General features: G+C 34.8%; 1 protein-coding gene across 3 annotated transcripts in view; it reads left to right on the top strand.

Annotated features, from left to right (window-relative positions):
• Positions 1-25,540, top strand: part of EPHA3 (EPH receptor A3) — a 359,464-nt gene that overhangs the window by 222,204 nt on the left and 111,720 nt on the right. For all 3 annotated transcript variants that reach the window (XM_025377671.1, XM_025377673.1, XM_025377672.1), the window contains exons 4-5: positions 11,313-11,468; positions 12,159-12,494. In XM_025377671.1, coding sequence (XP_025233456.1) covers positions 11,313-11,468; positions 12,159-12,494 — 492 coding nt within the window. The remainder of the gene's footprint in view (positions 1-11,312; positions 11,469-12,158; positions 12,495-25,540) is intronic.

Below are 25,540 nucleotides of genomic sequence, written 5' to 3' on the forward strand. Positions count from 1 at the left end.
AGATTGTTCTATATACTTGAGAAATTTCTTTCGACCTTCATTGGGGGAGGGGAATATTTTTGTGTTTTTGACATACAAATTTGAGTGAATATACAAATCTGAAACTTTATAGAGGCAAGTTTTTACAAATATTTTTATTCTTAGTAAAATAGAAAAATAATTTTTCTTGAATAAGATAGAACTCACTTTATGTGAAAATCAAATATATAAATATTCCTATACAATTACAAACATTTATGTCTGTATAGTTTCAAAAAAGAGGATTCGTTTAAGATATTTGAAAGACTCATTCAGTCAAGTTTTGTTGATCTCCTAAGCACTTATTTATGATGGTTGTGTGTTCTCCTTGAGAAATCCATTCTTATCTATTTAGGGAATAACTTTCAGGATACCTTAAATAGAAATCCCCTTTCTATCTGAGAACAAATACTTACCACAAACATAAAAATAAATAAAAAACAGACCCTAAAATTACACTAACTCTTATTTTTCTGTTATCTGATAAATGTCTGTCTGCCATGAAATCACTCAAAGCAAATATTGAATACTTTTAAATGATAAACTTCTCCTAGTTGGTAATATTATGTGATAATAAAAATCCAATGTATAAATTATATATCAAAGGTTTATTTTAAATCCATTGGCTTTTTAACAATAATATTATCACATAAGTCATTTTAATAAATTTCAACAAATAAAATGGAATGGAAAGTTGGTAGGATGATATGAAATATTAAGGTGTGAATTTGAAAGCTGAGTTAATTCCTCATAATTTAAATGTACGTTAATTTAAAATAAATTTATCTAAACAGTAAAGCCAATTTGAAGAACTTAAAATAAAATGCAATGATGCCACCATTGTTCAAAGTTCCCGTTTGTCATCTTTTATTTTCAGAGTGGATAATCAATAATGTAACTAAGAGAGCAAATAAATGCACATTGTATTTTGCAGCATCCACAGAAATTTGCTCTAAATTTTCCACTTTGTACAGGTTTTCATTTAAATCCTGGATTAAGAAAAAGTGCTATCTTCTGTATACATCTTACCAAGTGGGGACACAATTACTTACTCTGGAAAGTGTGAAAATTCACGTTAGTAGACTATCAAAATTTTCTGTCAATTATAAATTCCCTCCATGTTGCATGTTTTTGAAGGGAAAAAAGCAAGAAGAAAAAGGAAGCTCTTAGATCAGTGACATAGAAGTAAGAACAAATAAAAGCTGTGGTGAGTGGATATTTGTGCATCTGTATGTGTGTGTGCAGACAGAGTGGGAGAGGGATATGAGTATGCAGATGTTTGCCCCACACAGAGTGTGCAATGTAGTTACATACTTTACATGTACATAACTACATGTGCATGCACCCAAACCTCAAATTATACAAACACACATATTCGTTGACTAAGATGTTTTGATTTTTTAATTGTGTATGTGCAATAATTTTAATTCTAAGAACCTTTTAATTTTTAAGTTTGTGAAATAAGTGATAAAGTTAATGTTTGATGAATAAGAAAGTACAAACAACAACAACAAAATTATATATACATTTTTATCCTGCCTTTTTTCCTGTAAAAATATTCTGAGCACCTTTCCATGTGAGACATTAATACCATTATACAAATGTATGAGAATAGCATAACTTAGTTATGAAAATGTGTGAACATAGCATAATTTATTTAGCTGCTTTTCTAATTTAGGGCATCACGCTTTTTTTCTGATTTGCCAATTTTATAAATAGTGTTGCTCACATAACTTTGTGTAGATGAACATACCTAGGACCTAAGTGTTCTTCCAACATTCATGTGCAATATTGATCCTTTAGAAATTACAGCATCTAGGCTTTTATCATTTCTATCTCAGACTCCTTCTCTGGGTGACATTGTACACTCCAAAATTCAATTTATGATGGTAATTCTATTCATCTAAAATTAAATTATAAAGGTGGATATTGGATTGGTAGCCAAAATTCCTGTTCTAGTTATGATTCGAAATCAACCTAGGAAATGCTAATTTACAGTAGAGAGTATTCAGATGTAGTAGTGATTTAGCATTTCCAAAACTCCTTTCTAGGAAAGGAGTAATTTCCAATACTATTCTGATATTTAACAAAACAAACAAGCAAGCAAACAACACTTCAAAAAAAGCTTTTTAGCACTATTCTGAACAGCTTCTCCAGGCTATCTGCTAATATATCCTGAGTGTAGAGTTGAACCCTGTGCATTTTGATATTCACCTTAATAACATCTTCATAAATAAGACTTTCTGTCCCATTCTCGCTCTCACCCTTCCCCCATAATCGTCTGCTCATTACCTGCATGTTCTGTTAATTGATCTTATTCTCTGAGCACTGATCATGAAGAATAGAAAACCCAACTAGTGCTACTCAGGACATACAGTTCTTTGAAAGTGGACAGCCAAAAAGCTGGCAAAACACGACCATCCTCAGGACCAGAAGCTGTTAACATTCTTTTTGTGGCTAATGTACATTGGACATATTTTAGTGTTACTGGCACCTGTCTTGCTAAATCTGATGGAACAACAACAAACACAATGAAGCCTTGTTACTAAGCTATCTTTGAGCCATACTAGATTGTGATTGATTTTGTTGTGTTTAATGGTGTGGTGGCATTTTGCCTTAGGCCTTTTTTATTGAACAGTGGAAGGAACAGAAGAAGGAAACACTTGATCACTTTGTAAATGCTGCACATTGCAGGCAGAGTTTAATGACTGAACATAGCCACTTCCAGTGTATTGAAATGCCTGGGCCTTGCCTCAAAGCATTGTACCTCTATTCAGATGGCAAAGAATAGAGTTCCTGTAACATTGTGGAGTACAGCTCATTTTGGGAATAAACAGTTGCTTTGACCTTGTACAGGCAAATAGCCCTGTCAGGCCTGGAATTGCAAGGCCAGGAAATCATCTGTTTAGTCAGTGCTGGTTCTAGTCATTAGTTTGTGTTTATGGCTGGGAATTGCTAACATAGTCCTGTGTGTAGGGAGCTAATGTCTGAATACTAAAAGAGACCTATTTACCAACAGCTTTATTTTTTAATTTAAAGTTAATTCAAATTGAAATGAGCCTTTTAACCCTTAATTAGGACCATGTTTCTTCTAAAAGTCAACCACATTAGTCAACTGGAGACAAAATTCACTTTGCAATTGAAAGGCTGCCTTCTTTCTTTCAACAGTAGTCACCATGGTTTACTAAGTGCATTTGTTTCCCTTTCACTATGGTAACTTTACCCATTCCCTGTATCAGCATAGTTCAAAGTCATCAATTACAACTGTGACAAAAATGTGTTATGTGCTTTGGGAATGAGGCCAAGATTCTATCTGGAAGCTCTTCCATAATGATTATTCATTGTATAGGTAGTGCTCATAATACTCCCTGTTTCATACTTTTTTCCATATTATTTTTCAGAGCTGGCCGTTTGCTATTTTACCCCCATATGGCCCACAGTGTTTAGTTCCTGTTTGATTGTTTCCCTTTCATAAACATGAAATCAGCAGGTTCCCAAAATATTTCTAATTCAGCCACTACAAATTGGTATTATTTTGGCTTCCTTCTATTATCTTACTCATATTTTTAGTATTTCTCAATAGAAAATTAACATTTAGCAAAGGTCTCATCTAATTTGTTTCACTGTGGCCCATTCTGGGTGTTTTTTAAAATAAGTTTTGGCGTTTGCTCAATAATGCACAAGCATACCGTCACTAACTCGGCACTTAGACTTGAAGAGCTGAAGACTAGATTAGCAAGAAAAGAGCAAATAAAACCTAACTGCAGACTGGGCAGGGTGGCTCGCGCCTATAATCCCCGCAGTTTGGGAGGTTGTGGCGGGCAGATCACCTAAGATCAGGAGTTTGAGACCAGCCTGACCAGTATGGTGAAACCCCATCTTTACTAAAAATACAAAAATTAGTCTGTGTGGTGGCATGCGACTGTAGTCCCAGCTACCTGGGAGGCTGAGATAGGAGAACTGCTTGAACCAAGGAGGCAGAGGTTGCAGTGAGCCAAGATTGCACCACTAAACTGCAGCCTGAGTTACAGAGCAGAGCAAGACTCCGTCTCAAAAAGAGAAAAAGAAAAAAACACCTCACTGCAGACTAACAGAAGGAACATGTGCTCTCTTTGCAGTCGTCTTTTTAATACTGTGTTAATTTTTCTTGTCATTAAAAGAGAAAATATATTCTCTTATATTTTTAAAATTAGAAATAATTAATTTTGATTGATGTTATCAAATTGATTTGTATATGTATTCATTCCATAAAATTTCCAAACTTCTAAATATTCTGCATAATGTAAAATGTGAAAAAGGGATGACTATCATAACATATAGTTTTATTAAGTTATTGATTATGATGAAAGTATAACAAGGAATTATTTGTTTGGCAGTCAATGTATCATTCAGTCCATTTGACTATAAAATCAATGTGCCCTTTGAATATACAGTACTCTAGTAGAGGAAAGCACTGCAAAATCCGTCATTTCTTTTTTAAGTATATTTGTTCTAAGCCAGGAAAGATTTCATTTCCTTGTCCTGTTGCCATATGGCATTTTATAATTTAAATGGCTAATTTTAATCCTTAAAGCAGTGATGAACAAGAAGATAATTTTTTCTTTTATCTCCACTTAGAAAGTGTTACTAATCCTACAAATTTGGGCATACAGCGGATTAACATTTTAAAGTGTCTCAGCTAAGAAGAGTCTTTAGAGACAAGTTAGTCAACATCTGTCATTTTTTAAATGAGGAAATTAACCTCCTGATAAGACAACTGGTTGCAAATTATTCACTCACTTTAAAAATTCATCTCATCCACTGCTAGGTGCTGGACGGTGTGCTAGATATAGGGTGTACAAACAGAATAGGAAATAACTCCCGTCTCTGTGTGGCTCAGGGTCTAATCTGGGAATACATAATTACTTAGAGTAGAACCTTAGAGTTATTTATAGAAGAGGAAGTCACTGTCTCAAATACCTCATCAAAGTTTGAAGATACCTGATCAGTAAATCTAAGCCAACACCTATTTAGTAGGAAAAGCTAGATCAAAACATGCGTTTCCTGCTTCCTAGTCCAGTGCTTTTCCTCTAACACGCTGAAGACAACTTGAAGTATTGGGATAAAAAGAAGAAATTGCAGAAAATTTTTCAGTGAAGATAACATATAAATGACATATAAAATGTATCTTGCAACTCCAGTTCTCAAGTGAGAAGATCCATTTATAAAATAACCGTGATATGAAACTGATCTCCTTTTTAAAAGCTGGGATTTTGACTTTTATTGCTGTAAGACTGGACACAATAAATGGTTATTTTCATTTCTTTGGGCTGCTATATCAAAATGCCATAAGCTGGTTGATTTATAAACAATGGAAATTTCTTTCTCCCAGTTCGGAAGTCTGGGACGTCCAAGATCAAGGGGCCAGCATATTCAGTGTCTGGTGAAGACTCATTTCCGGGTTCATAGATGGTACCTGCTAGCTATGTCCTCAGATGATAGAAGGGACAAGGCAGCTCTCTGGGACCTCTTTTATAAGGGCACAAATCTCATTCATGAGGACTCTGCCTTCGTGCTCTAAACCTCTCCAAGATCCCACCTCCTAAAACCAACATATTGGTCATTGGAATTCAACGTATATATTTTAGGGAAACACAATCACTTACATCACAGCAAGTGTCTAGATCATTTTAGGAAATCGATACATATTTGATAAAAGTGAAGGAATGAATTGGAACATTATGTAAACGAAGACAATTTGTAGCAAATCCATGATGATGTCTAGTGAGGCTTCAGAAGGTGCTGCCTTCCATTTTAATTGTTATTAACTTAGATTCATGGATCATCTTACTTGAATATATCAGTATAATATTAAAGATAAGAGTTCCTGCCACAATTAACTAGTTTAAAGATCTTCTTACAAAACGGGAGAAAGCATGTCTGGGACCCCATAAAAAGGTGACAATGTGCTTCCACTTGAAAGATTTTTAAACTATTCAATCACTCTTTGGTTTTGCTATCCTGGGGTTAAGATCTATGAATAATTTTTCCCAGTGTTTGACTGACAAGAACATTTACTACTGGATTACCTGAGGGAAGATGTAAATCAGAATTGTGTCATTTTGGCAGCAGCTTTTTGATATGTGTGTATCTGCCTTAGTTAAGTATTGATTTAATAGCTGGTCTCCACTACAAACAACCTTGATTATATAGCTGGGGCTTTTGATTTTAAAACTTGTCTCTGGATAAATCTTTTATCCACCCTTCTTGTCTAATCTCTGTTGTCTTTGGTATTCTCTATAAGTTGACTGGGACTTATTTTCATTAACAAAAGGAAAGGAAGCACATTACTATATCTACTTTTTATTTCCTACTTTTATTCTCTTATATGTGCAACCTCCTTCAGCCTATAAAAATGCTTAAATGAGAGAAATGTGTAGACTGTTACTCACTAGATTCACATTCAAGGAAGGAAAGGAGATGTTTTCAATATATAATCGTTGCCTTTGCTACTATAAGCAAAGATAACACACACACACACACACACACACACACACACACACACAAATATGGATGCTCCTTAAAGTCTCTAATACTGTCAGGAGGATTTTTTGAAGCATAAAGAAGGCATGACAGACAGGTAATTGAGCACAAGTTGATTTATAGCAAGGGAGAGAGATTACTTATTGATGAGATAAATTTAAAATGAGCTTGTTATAGAAACATACATTTATAGAGATTGTTTCTTTATAAAATAATAATTTTATGCATTCTCCAGTCATATTCTCAAATTCTTTGCACAGTTTTGGGGGAGAATTGAGATACTACTTGAACAAAAAATGGAAAATTTACTTATATGCCTCCCAAATACAGCATGTCATGTTGTCCTATTCATGAAATTGAAAAATCCCTGCTGCCTTTCCAACTAAAAGGACGCTTACTCATCTGCCCATACCAATGTTAGACATCAAAGAGATAGCAAAATAGAGAAAGGCTGGGTGCAGTGGCCCAAGCCTGTAATCGCAGCATTTTGGGAAGCTGAAGGGGGAGAAACACTTAAGGCTGGGAGTTCAATACTAGCCTGGCTAATATAGTGAGACCTCATCTCTACAAAAAGTTTTAAAAATTAGCCAAGCATGGTAGCATGCACCTGTTGTCCCAGCTACTTGGGAGGCTGAGGTGGGAGGATTGCTTAAGCCCAGGAGGTGGAGGCTGTAGCGAACTGTTATCATGCCTCTGTACTCCAACCAGGACAGTCGGGTGAGAAGAGAAGACCCTGGCTCAAAAAAAAAAAAAAAAAAAAGAAAAGCCTAAATCGTAGAGAAAGACATGTACAAGAGAGCATTAGCCTTTCTGAGATGTTTTCTCACTTGGAATAGATGACAAACTCTTGCATTTTTTACTTAAATAAAAATTTAAATGACTATTTTTCAATCTCAAATCAACAATTTAGAATTGGTAGAAAAATAATTTGTGTTTTAAGGAGGTAATTTGCTTTCAATGATTGGTTTTTATGAAATTAAAAGAAAAATACCTTCCCTGTTCAAACTATACCATTGAATTTCTTTGTTATCTTGGGCATGCTGTCCTTTCCATTGGTGCTTCAATTGTACAGTCTATAAAACACACAGACTGATACCTACACTGATAATTTCAATAGAACTGTGATTTAATTGAGATGGTATATATAAAAGTCCTACAGAAGAAGTAAGACATCTACAAAAATTAAAATGTTATTATAGAATCTAGCATTTTACTCGTGCACATAGTTGGCATTAAATGACTATACATTTGTGGTTAAAGCCTATCAGCTAGTTATCAGGTATCAGATGATGCAATGTCTGTCCCTAAACCCTGTGTCACTTAACTTTCTGGACTTCAGTGACCTCAGATGTAAAACACACATACACCCATACCCAAAGGGCCTTGCAATAGAAAGTGGGCAGCAGGCGTTTAATACAAATCATGCTGAGCAATCACTCCATTGTGATTGGTGGTTGGAAGAGACTCCACAGAAGAAATCAATGTGATTTCTGAGGAGTTTTTAGTTTCATTGGGCTATTATTCTATATAATTCGTACATCTCAACTGAATTTTCTATTTATCTATGTCACTCAGGGATGTCATCTGCTACAAGTAAGAGAAACCTAGGCCACAGTGACTTAAACAAACAGGGTATTATCTTTCTGATATTATAAGAAATCTTGAGATTAGTGGTTCCTGGATCAAGTACAGAAAACACATCATGCTGATTTTCTTGGCCTTTCACTCATGATCACATGTAAGCTGCTGCAATTCCAGCCGTAATGTCCGTGATGAAGGCTGGAAGAACTTGGCTTCAGTTGCATTTGTACCATCTTGTTAGAAAACACAAAGGTATCACAAATATTTTAATCAGACTTCTGTGTACATTTCTTTGCCCACCTTTTTGGCTATAACGTTGGCCATTTATCCCTAGCTGCACTGGTCTAAGGAAGAAAGGATTTGGATGGCTTCAACTCTGAGCAAAATCAAGATTCTGCTGGCAAGAAGAAAGCAGAGTTGGGATATTGAGTACCAACACTACTTTTCATATAATTCTATATAATAGTTTGTCTTTTCATGTTGATTTATTTGTATATTGAATTATGCTTCATACTGGCCATTTCTAGTATCTATGTGTGATCTTTCTCAAATGGCGCTCCTTCTGTGGAGTCTCTTCCAACCACCAATCACAATGGAGTGATTGCTCAGCATGATTTGTATTAAATGCCTGCTGCCCACTTTCTATTGCAAGGCCCTTTGGGTATGGGCAGAATTAGGGACATTTTTGCCTTTTGGGGTATCAAACAGCCCAAACAAGAATAGATGTTTGACAAATATTGATTAAGCTGTATGTATATGTGCCTACCTATCTTTTACTGTTATTATCTCAGGGTTATTATCTAGTCATAATTGGATAAAGTCTGGTGACTAGTTTGAGAGGCATTCTTAACTTGTAGGTTTATTAACTGTAGCTACCTTCAAGATACTATCAGTAATCCTGATAATTTGTGCAGTACCTAGGAAGTGATTATGTGACTGTCTTTTCAACTATCATATAGTATAGCCATCTATAATAGTAACGAAAAGTGACTGAGTGTTTACTGAATACCTGTATACCAAATGTTGTAAAAACCATAAAAGTCACACACACACAAAAAACACACAGATAAACTTACAAGCAAACAACATAACAAAGTACTTCAGAGCACAGCAGTTTAATCCTTTAAAGACTCAGCAATGCCCTCTTAGAAGTTTAATGGCATTCAATGATGAGCTAAATAGAAAACAGAATTTAAGTGCATAGTTTGTTTACAAATATCTGCAGTGCAGATAGTATACGCATTGCATATCATTTATATCATTTCCCCCTGAGGCAATATGATATGAGATATGAGTGGAAGTTTGTAACCAGTGCTTAAGGACAATATTTAAAAAATTATAATCCTGGCCAGGTGTGGTGGCTCACACCTGTAATCCCAGGACTTTGGGAGGCTGAGGCAGGTGAATCACGAGATCAGGAGTTTGAGACCAGCCTGACCAATATGGAAACTCTGTCTCTACTGAAAATACAAAAATTAGCCAGGCATGGTGGCACATGCCTGTAATCCCAGCTACTCGGGAGGCTAAGGCAGGAGAATAGCTTGAACCCGGAAGGCGGAGATTTCAGTGAGCCGAGATTGTGCCACTGCACTACAGCCTGGATGACAGAGTGAGACTCTTGTCTCAAAAAAAAAAAAAAAAGAAAGAAAGAAAAAGAAAAATTACAATCATTAGGGCAGTAGAATTGACTATATGGCTACATGGAATGGATCTCAATGTGACACCAAAAGTTGTTCAATATATTGGAAATTGGTCCTAGATCAGCCACTCTTAGTAGGAACTAGAAAACTGTAAGACTAGATTAATGATTGCTATCATTTTAAGTTATTTCAGTAGTTTATTTTGGCAGGGTATTTCTCTTGTCTTATTTTAAGAAACTTTCAGTAACAAGATATTCTACAATGGATATGTTGTGTTTCTTTTCAGAAACGTATTTAGTGATTATAAATATTGATTTGTCCACACGGGTTTTACTTTAATGCAAATAATCTCCTCTTCACAATATGAAGTTAGTGTAAGAAAATTCGAGAATGTAATGACCATCTGTAGGGCCTATTCTATATATAATTCTGTAAATCTTCAAGTCTATATAAGTTCTATAAATCATCAAGTCCAAATGTGGCACCGAAATTGAGCTTTAGAAGTTTTAGAAAGTATTGACTTCCAAGGATGATCTTGGATCTAAAATTTAGATCCCAAATTCCTTCTCAAATGAATGATTAGAGACTTCTTGTTGGAATTTTCACTATGATTTTAGTTCTCAATGTAATTATGAAAATGAATCAAAAGAAGTAATGCAGCATTTTGAATTTTCTGTCAGACAAAATGAAAATAATATAGTAGAGGCAGATTAGGCATATCTCTGTAAAACAGTAAATAGATGCCGAACACTAAATTATAAGCTGAAATCAGTGTTCGATAACCAGTTCAATAGGCTTACAGAAATCATTTTATGCAGAGATGTGGCCAGAAATTAAAAAGATAACACAGTTATTAAAAGAGCTCTCATCTAGTAAGAGTTCATAAGTGTATTAGTTTAAATAGGAACTGTATATCCCTCTGTATTTCAGATATAGACAAAGGAATACATTTAAATTTTTATTTTAGGCCATTGCCATAAGAGGTAAGGAAAAATACTGTCAAACCAGAAAAAAATATTGTAGCTCATGAAAATTGTTTATCAAGAATCTTAAAAATATACAGGAAGCCATGATCTCTTCTTTTAGTTGCTTACACTTTGTGGGACAAAGTTGTACCCACAGAGCAATTAGAAAGCAAGTCAATGTTAGTATACTGCTTACTGCAGTGCAGATAGTATACGCATTGCATCATGTTTTAAAAAGGGAATTACTGCATGGTGACATGGTTTTGCTTTATTTTCTCCACAAATAGTCCAATGCCAAGTAAAGCTGTGAAAACATAAGCTGGAAATTTCATCATACACTAGTGCCAAAATAATCTAAATCTTGTGTGCGCGTGTTTTTTTTTTTTTTCCTTAACATTTGGTGCAAATTCAATCATATATGCAGAAAAACTACAGTAGGCCCTATCATTTGCTTCTGTAAATTCTTGGAGGAAAAAATTTGATTTTTATTTATAATAAATTCATATTCGAACTTACTTAAATCTGTTTTACATATTTTCAAAAAAAATTATCACAGACTTTTAAAAGAGAGTCGTTTTGTTTGTAGCTTGCCGACCAGGTTTCTACAAGGCGTTGGATGGTAATATGAAGTGTGCTAAGTGCCCACCTCACAGTTCTACTCAGGAAGATGGTTCAATGAACTGCAGGTGTGAGAATAATTACTTCCGGGCAGACAAAGACCCTCCATCCATGGCTTGTACCCGTGAGTAGTTTTGCTGCAACCCATGCCTCCATGTTTGTTTTGTTTGTTTCGTTTTCTTCTTGTTACTGTGCTGTTTGTTTTTGTTTTAAAGCATTTGGCCCATTTCCTTCTGTTGCCCGTGTGCAAATTGAAAGCTTTCTCTGCTTCACTCTCCATGCTTGGCTCACCACAAATGCAACATTTATCATACAAAATGAATTATATTTTAAAGCACTTCCTGCAACACAACCCCCAGAAAGAGAGAACATTTTCTGTGTCTTGTTTAGATCCTGCATTACATATGACAGGATAGGGGAGGTTATAGACAGGGATTTATGTTTTTACATTTCTATTCCCTCTTGCTGTATGTTGGTCATAGGTCATAGGGAAAAAGACTAAGATTTATAAAACTAATACTAAAGTTTTTGTAACTATTCACAAGGGTTTCGAACATAGTGGTGAGTTATTTTGTTAGACTTTGTGAATGTATCCTTACCCTTGAGTCAAAACTCCCCTATTCGCAGCTTGGGGAAGACAGTGTTCTTGAATCCATGTGTCTATAATCTCATGGATCCTCTAAGGATGAACTGAAAGTTGATAATAAAGAAAGGATAGTTATTTACCTCTTTCAGTTCCATTGTAAATTATCTATTTCCCTTGTAGTAGAAAACAGAATTGAGGCTCATTAATCTTTGTTGAACTACTTTGCAGGACCTCCATCTTCACCAAGAAATGTTATCTCTAATATAAACGAGACCTCAGTTATCCTGGACTGGAGTTGGCCCCTGGACACAGGAGGCCGGAAAGATGTTACCTTCAACATCATATGTAAAAAATGTGGGTGGAATATAAAACAGTGTGAGCCATGCAGCCCAAATGTCCGCTTCCTCCCTCGACAGTTTGGACTCACCAACACCACAGTGACAGTGACAGACCTCCTGGCACATACTAACTACACCTTTGAGATTGATGCCATTAATGGGGTGTCAGAGCTGAGCTCCCCACCGAGACAGTTTGCTGCGGTCAGCATCACAACTAATCAGGCTGGTGAGTAAATACTGGATGTTTCTTACTCCTATCATATCATGTCCCAGTAATGGTTTTGACAGAGTGGCAAACTGGGTAGAAAGAAAAAAAGATTTGATAGAGCCCCAAGATTTTGCCTTCTAACACATTTAAACAGTTATGGCACATTAAATAATTTAATTCTTCAAGTGAGAATAAACCATATTGGTAGGTGATTTTTAAACTGGCTTGTACCCATTGTTTCACAATTTGAAATCCTTAAATGTTTGAGGCTCTCAGATAGTAGTACGGAGGCTCCTTAGGGGAAACGTTTTTGTATTTCAGGGAACTTAGGCAATGAATCTTAGCTTAAAAAAAGTTATGCAGGATATGAAAAATTATAAATATCTTCAGCTTAGTTAAAATTAGATATTTTAGATATAATTATTTTGTTATTTTATACTTCTAAGAAGCTCTATGTGTTATAACTGATAGTTATAAATCTCTGCTTAGTTAATAATAAGAAAATAACCGATTTTATTTAATATATACAGCTTTACGTTAAAAAAATCAAAATGTTAAATTTAGAAAGAAGCATTGTAAAAAGAGCTCTTGTTAAAGAACAGTTAGAATCATTAATTTAAATAATTTTCTGAAATGAATTGATAGGTGATTTCATCAACTGTATTTTCCACTGACAATCTTTTCCCAATTAAACAAAAAATCCCACATTTGAAGGTTGTAGGCAAAGGCTCCTTAATATGAAATGGAAAAATTAAACAAGCATACAAACACCTCATCTTTCTTTATCTTACATCCATGATTTGTCTCTCTCTCCCTTTTCTTACTGTTAGTAAATCATTTCTTTTTAATCAAACTTTAAATTCTCTATGTATATTACTTAAGGATTTTACTTGTGGGATTTTAATTGTGAATCTCTCAAAGATACAGATAGATTATATGTTTCATAGAAATAATGCCCCTTTGAGATATAACAATCATTTTTCAATATCGACAACTGATAAATGAATAATAAACAATTTTCTTTTGTAATAAAAATGTCTTATACAAAGTTAAACTGATAGGTATTTGTTGTGCTTAATTATTGCTACAAAGTGTCATCATTAGGCATACATTCCAAGATGCTCAATTCAGAGATATTGTTTTATTTTTACACACAAAAAAACAAACATTGGAGCCAAAGCGAGAGGGAAGAGACAGACAAGATGCCACTCTGATTCTCCAGAGAACTACAGATTCTCCAGTCCTCTCCCAGGTGGGGTCACCTCTGAGCTGGTTGTCTAGATAGAGTATAAACTCGGCTTCTGCTCTTCCTTTGGCTTACATTATGGAAATCCCTGTGGTCCCTGGTGGGAATCACCCTTTGCTCTGAGAATATAAGAATGTGTCCTGGATGCTCTAGGCAAAAGGAAACCAGAAATGACTAAATTATCTTATCACCTAGGTCTTCTAGTAGCCAAATAATGAGCCAAAAAAACTCAGCACATTCCATCTCCATCACTTGGCTTACTCAGAAAGTTTAGTTCAACTAGCAAAGACACACAACAAGTGTCATCTACAAAAGCAAGTATGCATCAGTATGACTCTGCTGGTTGTTAACATTTTCATCTGTTTACCTACTGGTTAAATGTAGTTGTATCTATTCCTGCAGGTTATTATAGAAATGCATCTCTACTGGTTAATTTCTCAAATACACTGAGTAGCCCCCTAAGCTCAGTATGTCAGGTCCATCTCCATTATCCCCATCATTCAGCAACCAAAGGGATAAATCCTTGTGTAAGAGGGGTATCCGGAGCCTTTGACTAGCACCCATCTTTCTTGAGGGGCCGCTGTCTTCCCCATGCCGGTGGATAGATATTTTAAACACAAGCCATGGCAGAGTCCATCCATGTTCAAATATGTATCTTTCTGATTCTGAATTTCTCTTTCATTTCCACTTTGCTTCAGGTCTCATATATTGATGAAAATCTTATATTTTTATATTCCTCATGATGATAAGTAAACTTAATTTGTGGAAAATGCATGAATTTTAAATGAAGTGCCCTGAATCACTACTTTAATCTTGCTCACTGAATCTGTAATTTCTCCCATTTGAAGCTAGATCCCAGACCAACCAGCATATGCTTTGCTTTGCTTCAGTTAATGATATTTATACTTTGTCACTAATGATATTTAAAAGTTTGTAACGTAGGTTTATTTAACTATCTTCTATGGGGAAAAAATGAGTACTGCAATACTGTTGCTATATATTGCATGACTATGGCTTCTCATCTTCAGCGAACACAGGAATTCTTAACAAACTGTAATCATGTGGCAAGTGGCTTTCTGGAGCCCTATATTTCAAGCTGATTTACTACCTTGTTTAAAATCGTAGCATCAATCTGTGTTATAATTATCTCTTAAGTCAAACAGAATTGTATAAAAACAAGCAAGAGCTCCTTATTTCCTATCTTATCATTCCCCCTGGCTTTCTGACAATGCATTTATCAGGAAACTAATAGTTCCAAATATATGCAGTGAATGAATCTAGGTAAATTGGCAACCAAGACCAGGCCAAGACATTAAAAAATAAATGAGGTTGATACTTTGGCCCTCCCAGTTACAAATCACTGTTTATGACAGATTCAGTAAGGGCGATATAAGTTACTTACCCTAGTCTCTTTCCCTTTAAAAAAAAATCACAAATGTGTTTATAATGTGCACCACCAGGCATTTTATATATTTATTTCAGGATGTCTGTATCATTTTCTGCGCCTGGGGAGGTACAGGTCTTTGTTCTATCTTCGAATCTCCAGAGTAAGATATATAAGCGTGATTAGAAGCAATGCCTTTTCTAAAGGGAGTGTTTCTTTGTTTTGCTTTATTTTTGTTCTTGTGAAGGTTAATGGACTGGTAGCCTTGAAAAATGAGCTCCCTACCACTGGAAGGGTATGGCTGTGACAGATATGATGCCACGGTGTTTAAAATCCTCCCAGACTCTCTATACTTGACGTAGATACAAAGCGGAAGCATGAATGTGTCCTTTTTAATTTAGTTTGTGAGATCGAGTTTGTTGATTTTTCTCTTGATTACACTGTAAAAACCTTGTGATGATCAAATGATAAGGTACCTTCTAAATTGTAGAAGATTATGTTGTAAATTCGGATATTAGTTCTCAGCTCTCAATACTTTCACAAAGTATGTCAGTGAGATAAGAAGGTAGGCCTCCATATAAAGATTTTATCTGTGAGTCCATAAGTCAAACAAGTAAAGAAAGAATTGCAGATTACAAAACAAAAATCTTCAAAGTTATAACATGACATAAATTGCTACCTTTTGTTTTCTTTCATCGAATGAGCATATTAATCTTTTTTCTCCTGGACAAAAACAATCATTCCACTAGTGGAATATGTATATCTGTTCATTCTTAACTGCCGTTATAGAATCTGCCCTTTTCCACTATCCTATAGCATATAATGATCTCAGACTAGAATAAGGCGCACTAATAGAGAATTTATGTGGCCTTGGGGTTTTGAGGTCCACCTCTACTCTTATTTTACTACTTGGATCCTGAGAAGCTTTTTCAACATTTCATCAAGACAGCAAACTTCTGATTAAATTGACATTTCCTTCCTTTTCCAGTTTACCCTATTGGAATTCAGCATGTGTATATACAATTTCTATCATAAAATTGGATTTGTTCACATGTGTGAAAATATCACAATAGTGTACATTATGCTTATATACCTTAACACAGATTTCTCCTAGATTAATAATTTATTCTAAGTGCTTTATAATTCCCACTCCCATCTCTCTCTCTATGTAAATGTTACTTATTTCTGAACCACTTGCAGATATTATGCCCCTTTCCTCCTGAACACTTCAGTGACAATTTCTTAACAACAATAATGCTTTTACATAGTCTCAATATACTTATTAAAATCAAGACATTAGCATTGTTCTGTACTATAATCTCATCTGAAGCTATTAGTCAACTTCTGTTCATTGTTTTCCTTATATCCCAGTGGCAAAAACAAATTGATGTTCTGTTTACCTCCAGTTCCTGTTTATAATAATACAGTAGCATACACTGATATAATATAGTTCCCATCCATAACCATAAGTAAGTAATTTTCTGTAAATTCAAGGCAGATGCAAAAAAAAAAAAAAAGAATGGAGAAGGAAGAAGACCAAAACTTATTGACAGGACTTCCCAGGTGCTGGATATGACACAGGGAATTTCAGAGTTGCCATTCCATTCAAAAATTATCAGCAAATTATGATATTTTAAACAGAACATGACTTCATTTTATGTAGATTTTCAATTGAAGGTGCACTAATTTGTGTAAAGGAAAAAATCTTTGAAACTGGTAGATATAAGGAAGGAATTCCTATCCTCTGCTTTAGACAGAATGACCTCTATTATCTACTTAATTTGATGAGCAAAGACAACCTGCTTCTTATCCTCTTAGATAAACCCTTTCCTTTCTTCTGGCTGAAAATTGCCATCTATCACATGAAGGGATTAAACTAGAAATCCAATAATTATTTTTATTTTTAATTTATTTTTTGGCATTCTGGGACTACAATTCAAAACGTTGTCTAGTATAATTTTAATCAATTAATTAGTTTTGACCTTTAAGACCACCTATGCACTTACTATCAAAAACGTTTAGAGGTTTTCTCAGTCATGGTTTTATGGCCTTTTATTTCACAGAATAAAGCAATAGTATCCATTGGTTAAAGAAAGTAGATATATTTAATAAATGTTAAATAAACAATACATACTTTAAAAAATGAACCCTAAAATATTAGAGCCCTTTGACTAAATTTAGAATCCACGCTAGACCAGGTGCGGTGGCTCATGTCTGTAATTCCAGCACTTTGGGAGGCCAAGGCAGGCAGATCACTTGAGGTCAGGAATTCAAGACCAGCCTGGTCAACATGCTGAAACCCTGTCTCTACAAAAATTAGCCAGGCACGATGCCAGGTGCCTGTAATTCCAGCTACTCGGGAGACTGAGGTGGGAGAATTGCTTGAACCCAGGAGGCGGAGGTTGTAGTGAACTGAGATAGCACCACTGCACTCCAGCCTGGGCAAGAGAGCGAGAGTCTGTCTCAAAAGAGAAGGGGAAGGGGAAAGGGAAGGGGAGAGGAGAGGAGAAGAAGGAAAGAAAGAAAGAATCCACTGTATTTATTTTGCATTTGATAAAGGAAATATTTCTAAGTTTTCTGTAGGTTTCATTCTGGAATATGTTTCCTCTAGCCACGTTATTTTTCTTTTGGGACTTAGTGTATGTAGATATGACAAACAAATAACTCATGTTAAAGACATCAGTCAGGCTTCAGCATTTCTGCAGAAGCAAACATTTTAAAATAAAGGTAGAATCTAAGTGCTTAACTGAATCTGCCATTAAACTATGGCCACCTATTGTATAGTCCCTATAGAACTGTATGTTGCCATGTAATTACACTCCTTGGAAATGAATTAAACACCAGAACACCAGAAGGATCTACATGAATTCTTTCAGAACACGAAGGTTGACATTTTTCAGCACCAATGTAGTGAATCAGAAACTTTAAACATAATGAAAATCACCTAACAAAATAGTGAACATCATACGACTTTAGTAATGTTCTATGATGCATCCTTCTCTTTGTTTCATTGTATGATTAATGAAACCTAAAAATTGAAGTCTTAACATTTTGTTTATTTCAACAAACAAATGAGGTCTGAATTTGGCCCTGAGATTATAAGTGGTTATATACATTATGATTTCACAGTACATCTATTTAGCTTCTTCCAGTTTTGAAATCGAGGCAGATACCTGTGCATCTGGGAATATCACTCTGCAGTGACGTGTCATAGTGTGGCCGAAGCCTTCCACGTCATTTAACACATTAATGATGACTTTCAGTCATCACACCCTGGTATGGAGGCACAGTACATATCTGCAGAGTGAGCAATAAGCTGTACAAAAACAAAAACCATATATTGTCCTGACAGTTATTCAAAACCCTTATATGAGCTTAGAGGCCATAACAAAATGGAACATGAGCTAAGGAAGGCAGTTGGAGAGCTTCATGAATCTAAACTGAATTTTCATTCCGTCTTCATTTCTGATGTTATATATGACTCGAATTAATGGAGAAGACATGTACCTGGAAGGGTTTGATTACACCTTTCATTCAAGAGTTCTCACTGGAAAAAGAATATTAATAACCAGTTAGAGGAGTAAATATAGTGTTAACTAAAGCACATGGAAATTAAGAAAGAATTAGCCTTTTGATGCTAACTCCTTGTATGTTAACTATATTCCCCCAAGAGCAAAAAATATTTAATTCACAGAAAGTTTTCTCATCCTTATTTTCCAAGGAGAACATTTTTAGTCTCAAATCACAATAAAATCATATTTTATACTTTAAACGTGTTCTACCTCCCTACAGTTAACTGAAATATAGCCCTTAGGATATACTAGCGTTGCATGTGAGTAAATGAGAAATTTAATAAATGCCAGTATTTAGAAAGAAAAAAAAAGTGTTGTTTCCAAAAGCAGATATATTACTACCACTGGAAAAACTCTTTCATAATAAATTCTTAATTATATTTCAGTATCTCCCAAAGTATTAGCTCAGTGTTAATAACCATTATGTAGCCCAGTATTCTGACTTTATAATCCTATCACTATAGTACCAGTGTTCAGATAGAAAAACAAACATACATCCCTTTCTTAAGTGACTTTATAGATATCGGTCAGGAAATTATTGCAATAAGTATCCAAATTACAAAGACTGTGACTATGAGGTGTGGCACCCCCATAAGCAGGGTCCCTGACATTCGATACCATTCGCACCAAGTAAAAGAATGCAAAGGCCAAAAAGGTGAGAAGTTCATATTTTCTGCTCCTTTATTATTATTATTATTATTATTATTATTATTAATTACTGACTTAACTCCTCTTGACATGATTAGCACTGCACTCAAGTCCTTTATGTAATTATCTTATTCAATCCTATAACAATTTTATATGGCTATAAGTGAATAAGTGTCTTGTCCATGACCACACAACTCCAGAGCCCCTCTCTATATATTCTTCTTCCTATGGGTTGCAAACGAGAGGCTTTGCGCAAAATCTAAGTAAGACTGAAGAAAGAAATATATAAAGATGGTTATTATATTATAGTAAAATCTGGAATGCCTGGTACACAGGTGGTGTGATTTCTTCTTTGAAATCAAAATTTCACATGATGGTATTTACTATTAATCAATGCTAATTTAAAAGCACTTATCTTGACAATTCATCATCCAGAAATAACCTCTTACTCCTTTACATTTTCATTTCAATTGGAAAAAAAATAATTATAACAAACTACCAGAAAAAAAAATCTGTCTCTGGTTACAAGTTTTTCCCAAGAAATATAGCTTTAAAGCAAGAAAATAGCTTTAAAGGCAAGGCCATGTGCCTGAGTAGGGAGAGGTCTGGAATGGGTGTCAAAAGAGGTAAATATTCATCTATGATCCCTCTCTGATTGGGCCTCAGAGTAGGACAGAGCTATCCCTTTATCTTTCTGTGAAATTTAACATTCGGACTAGACCATTTCTAAGTTTCCTTCCAGTTATATATTCTAGGAAACTAAGTTAATGCACATTGTATCATGTACTTATGAAAAAGTAATCCACTGTTTATTTATAATGAAGCAAATATGCCTTGGAAAAAAAAGGTATTTGAAAAACAAAGTGGGCAGGGCATAGTGGCTCACGCCTGTAATCCCAGCACTTTGGGAGGCTGAGGCGGGAGGATCACGAGGTCAGGAGATCAAGACCATCCTGGCTAACATGGTGAAACCCCATCTCTACTAAAAATACAAAAAATTAGCTGTGCAAGGTGGCAGGCACCTGTAGTCCCAGCTACTCGGGAGGCTGAGGCAGGAGAATGGTGTGAACCCGGGAGGTGGAGCTTGCAGTGAGCAGAGATCACGTCACTGTACTCCAGCCTGGGCAACAGAGCGAGACTCCGCCTCAAAGGAAAAAAAAAAAAAAAGAAAAAGTAAAAAAGAAAAACAAAGTGGAATAGGACAGTAGCAAAAGCCCAGTTGTAAATTCAGGTACTGTCACTTAATAACGAAGTGACTATTTTTTGTATTTTTAAATTTGGTATATTTATGCATTCATTCCCAATTTTGTTTAGAAATGAATTTAAGGGAGCTACTGGACTAAACTTACTAGCATCTTTGTATCCTTTTAGATTACTGGTACAATATGTCCTACACATAGATTGTTGTGAGAATTACATAAAATGAGAGAACATTTGTGACTGGGAAAGTGCTTGAATAAGTTGTGCCCTGTCTCCAAAATAATCATGCAGATTTTCCTGTGTCTTGGGAAAATAGAAACTCTTTTCTTTAATTAAAAATATGAATAAATATTAAGATATGTAAGATCAAAATTCTGATACATTCTTTTGGTGTGATTGGCTTAGAGTCCAAGTTTTTTTCAAAATTGTAATTCATATCTGTAATGTATGACAACCTTCAATATAATAAGTCATTCCCGCATTGTTCGTTGCACATACACACATGTGTATATACAATGTAGGTATATCCATTGATTTTGTGCCATCACTGAGGTGCCCTCCATAGGATGTAATGGAAATGACTGATTGAAAGTTATACATGTTGGCCTATATGTCTCAGTTGGGCTAGAACAAGAACCAAAGGCACACATAAAATAAGAAATTGTTAAGACTAATAAAAGTACAATCAACACTTTGAGAGGCCGAGGCGGGCGGATCAGGTGGTCAGGAGATCGAAACCATCATGGTAAACATGGTGAAACCCTGTCACTACTGAAAATACAAAAATTAGCTGGGTGTGGTCGCTGATTGTGCATCTGTAATCCCAGCTACTCGAAAGACTGAGGCAGGAGAATAACTTGAACCCGGGAGGTGGAGGTTACAGTGGGCCGAGACTGCACCACTGCACTCCAGCCTGGTGAAAGAGCGAGAAACCGTCCAAAAAAAAAAAAAAAAAAAACCCGACAATCAAGCAAAGGATATTGGCAAAGATTAAAGAAAATAGACGGTGATATGGGAATAAACCAGGTGACAACAAATGTTCTAATAATCATTCTGGATAGAGAGTTAGAATAATACACTTTACCAAGGCCCAGGTTGTGACAGGAGAAAAAGATTTTACAACCACTTAGGAAATGCTCACTTTTTAATTTTTAATCACTAGGAGGTTAGTTGTTGGCTTTTTCTACAAGTTTATTTTAATAGATTTACTGTAATTCCAAGATGAGAATATCAGATGACCCCAAAATTAATTGTGCATACCACAAATATTTTAAAGAAAGAAAATCGTTGCATCTTTACTTTTATTTGTTTACTTTATCATGCTATTTGAATATATTTTGTGGGCAAAGTTTGTCTTTGTCCATCGAACGAGGGCAATTGGGTATATATCCTCTAAAATGAAGTACCTGTTATGGATATTTACGCAGATTTTCAACATATCAAAAAATAACATTCTCTATTTCTATGTCACTTAGTAAAGCTTGTTTTATTTCTCTTCTGTTGAAATGATTTCAAAAGGTTTTTCAAAGTTGATATCTGGGATACATTGCCTACTGTTGCATTAAATCCCAGTTAAAATAAAACAACTAGGCTAAGAACATAGCATACTTTTCTCTTGATTTGAACTGATATAGTAAAAAACTTTAGTTTAATTTGACATTTTTATATCTGAAATGTTTGAAAAAAATCCCATCCGTCTTCTCTGAGGTGTGTTTCCATTCTAAGCTGCTTTTACAAATTCTTATTATTGCAGACGTAAGTTAGATGTCCTTATTAAAATGCTAATATAAAACTGCTAGAGAAAGAACTAGGTTTTACAACTATTCATATGTGTATGTGTTTGTATTTTTATATTCATGTGCGTGTGTATACATGTACATGTATAAATTAAGAATATAAAGAGCTAGAAAGAATAAAATTCTAGAAAGTATATGAAGTCTAACAGATATGAAAGAAGGAAGACTTTTTTACTAAAATATTTGAACAGGACAGTCTTTTTCTTAACCATCTCATCTGTTAAGTAACGATTATAGCTACATTGAGATATTGTGAACTCAAGAAAAAAAGCATATGTAAGTACCTTGTGTGGTGCTGGCTGCTTATTAAGTGATCAATACTTGGTAGTTAATATCTTTGATAAACATTTGGAACATTTAGCAGTAAATGCATTCTAAAAAAGAAAAAAAAAAAAAAAACCATTGATAACTCCAGGTTTTCTTTGGCAATAAATAACACACTCAATTAATTGGCTTTTTCTGTTCCCTGAGAATTGACTAAGCCCTTAGTATGAGCCAGTTACTATACTGGATCTACTGGGATAAAATGATGATTAAGATGTGGTCACTACTTTTAAGGAGCTCTCAGTTTAGGACATCTTAAAAGGTTTCATCAACACAGCATGAAATTGATTGGTTTGGCCAGGAAAAGACAGGCAAAGCCAGCTGCCAAGAGAATTAAAAAAGCATCAACAGCTCAATGAAGCCCCCAGTGAAACAGATTGGTCTGGAATTCACAGATTATATGAAATTATGTGTAATCGCTTTATCTTCTTTTTTTCATTACTAAAGCAAAGGAAGAAAAGAAAAACCTACCTATTACACATGATGCTGGAAAACTCGCAAACTGTCCCAAAGTTTTTCACTAGAGAGAAGGAAAGTAAATGAAATGCTTTAAGTTATGTACAAATTCGATGATAATTGAATGCACATTTTAATGATCTCTCAATTGCATGTATCTGGCTTATAAAAACACATAGAATATGTGAACTTGTAATAATGGGACAAGAACAAATGTTTAAAGTTTTGCAGTAAAACTCTCCGTGTTAGTCTGACTTATTCGTCTATCTGTTCATTTACTTACCTATTTGTTTAAGCTTATTGTTATTAGTTTGGAATTAAATACTCTAGTTAAGTAGACAGTTACCACATAAAGTATATGAAACTAGAATGCTTTAAAATATAATCAACATGAATTAGTATGAAAGTAGCTCCTCATTTCAGAAAAGAAAATGTCAGAAGTTTAGAAATGATCAGAATAATCATTGTAATTATGAATTATAACTGTTTTGAAGATACATGGCCATAATTTGGCACTGATAACATAATAGTAAGTCAGTTTTTACTAGTTTGCTAATATTTGTTAAGACATACACATTTACAGACCTTGCCTATTTGTGAAAGTTAAAAGATACTGCTTTCTCTGTATGAAAAGTAAAAGTGATTAAAGTGAGTTTCAAAAAAGATATAAAGGAAAAATCCACTATTTTATCTATGTTAATCTACACGCACACTTTGTTGAGAAGTAAGAATTTAGCTGTCTTCTTGGGTAGTACTCATGGAGATTTTATAATTTATGTACATTTCACATGTAATACTGGTATTTACACACTATTTACTGTAATTTTTAACACTGTATGATGTTTTTTAAATTGTGATACATTTTCAGATAATATATATTCCTCTATTGTCAGTAGCCATTTCTTCTTTAGATGAACTGGCAAGCATTATATATATATATATTGCGTGTGTGTATGTGTATATATATATATATATATGTGTGTGTGCATGCATATCTTTGGATTGTTGCAGTAGCCTAAGGGAATTGTTGCTCTCATTCAAAATCAGAATATTCATTATTTAAACTAACAACCAACACTGTACTGTACTGTACTGGGCATTTTCAAGGTATCATTTAAGCCTTAAATCAACCCTGTCATGGAGACATTATTACCCTTATTTTTAGAAGAAACTTTTCAAGTGTTTGCTAGTCCTACTTATCTAACTCAAGTTGCTAAGGACAGTTTGAGCCTAGATCTTTCCAGTGCACCAACAATTTCTCAATTTCAGTCAACAACTTACTGCTTTTAGGAATTTTGCTTCATCCATATGCCACTAGGACTCCTGTAACATAATGTGCTAAATCAAGCCTCTCTTGTTTTGTTTTGCTCTGAAATGTGAAAACAGTTTTCTCCTATAAATAGAAAACCAATATTACTTGCCAAAAATTTACGGCTAATTGGATAAAAAATGTTTGTCCACATAACACCGAAAATTATTTCACCAACCACCATGGGTGAATGTGGAGCATTCTATAGACTGATTCCTATCAATACTACCTCACTGGCAATTGCTTATAAGGATCACTAACCCACAGGCCATGCCATTTCAGGTAATTGCAACTCAACGCTTTTAGTTATTCCAGTCAAAGCTGTTGGAGTCAGTTGGCTCTTCTCTTTCTCTCAAACTGTATATCTACATCAGCATAGTCTATAAAACATGCCTTCAAAATATCACAAGAATCTCACTACTTCTTACAGATCCCGTGTGACTGCCCTGGTAACATCATCTTGCCCCGATTATCGAAAATGCTCTCAACTGCGTTTCTTTTTTCACCCTTGCCTTGAGAACACATGGACACAGAGAGGGGAACATCAAAAACAAGCATCTTATAACTATACTCATGTTTATTCTTATTATTTATCTTATTGAGTAAATTAACAATATTTGCAGTTTTTAAATTATTTTATAGCTAATTAAATTTCCTGTGTAATTTCAAATATTTAATTCATTTCTCATGTATTATTTCAAAGGTGACTGGCATTACTTTTTATTTGACCAACGAAAAAAATTGTAACCAATCACTTCTCCTATGAACAGATAGGTTTATTTAAAAAGTGGCTCAGGCAGGAATTGCTAGTGACCATGTGCCCTTAAATGCTAACTCACAATTATGGCAACTTACTGAGTCAATGGTTTGGGCACTTGGCAAGTCTTTCTTCTGTTAACATCTTGCATATAAAATATTCATTTTCAGAATCTTACCTAGGGTGCACATATGGTTTTTCAACTCAAAAGACTACAGTAAAACGATGGGAAAGAAGATGCCATTAGTGTTGCCCAAGGCACAGACAAGGCCTTTGGCTTTCTTTGGAAAGGAAGACCTATGAATTGCTGATCTATACTTTTTTGTTAAGATCCATTTTTAAAGGGTGTCATGTGTAGCCTAAGATATAGCT

Source organism: Theropithecus gelada, chromosome 2 (genome assembly GCF_003255815.1).
Source record: "Theropithecus gelada isolate Dixy chromosome 2, Tgel_1.0, whole genome shotgun sequence".
Classification (NCBI taxonomy): domain Eukaryota; kingdom Metazoa; phylum Chordata; class Mammalia; order Primates; family Cercopithecidae; genus Theropithecus; species Theropithecus gelada.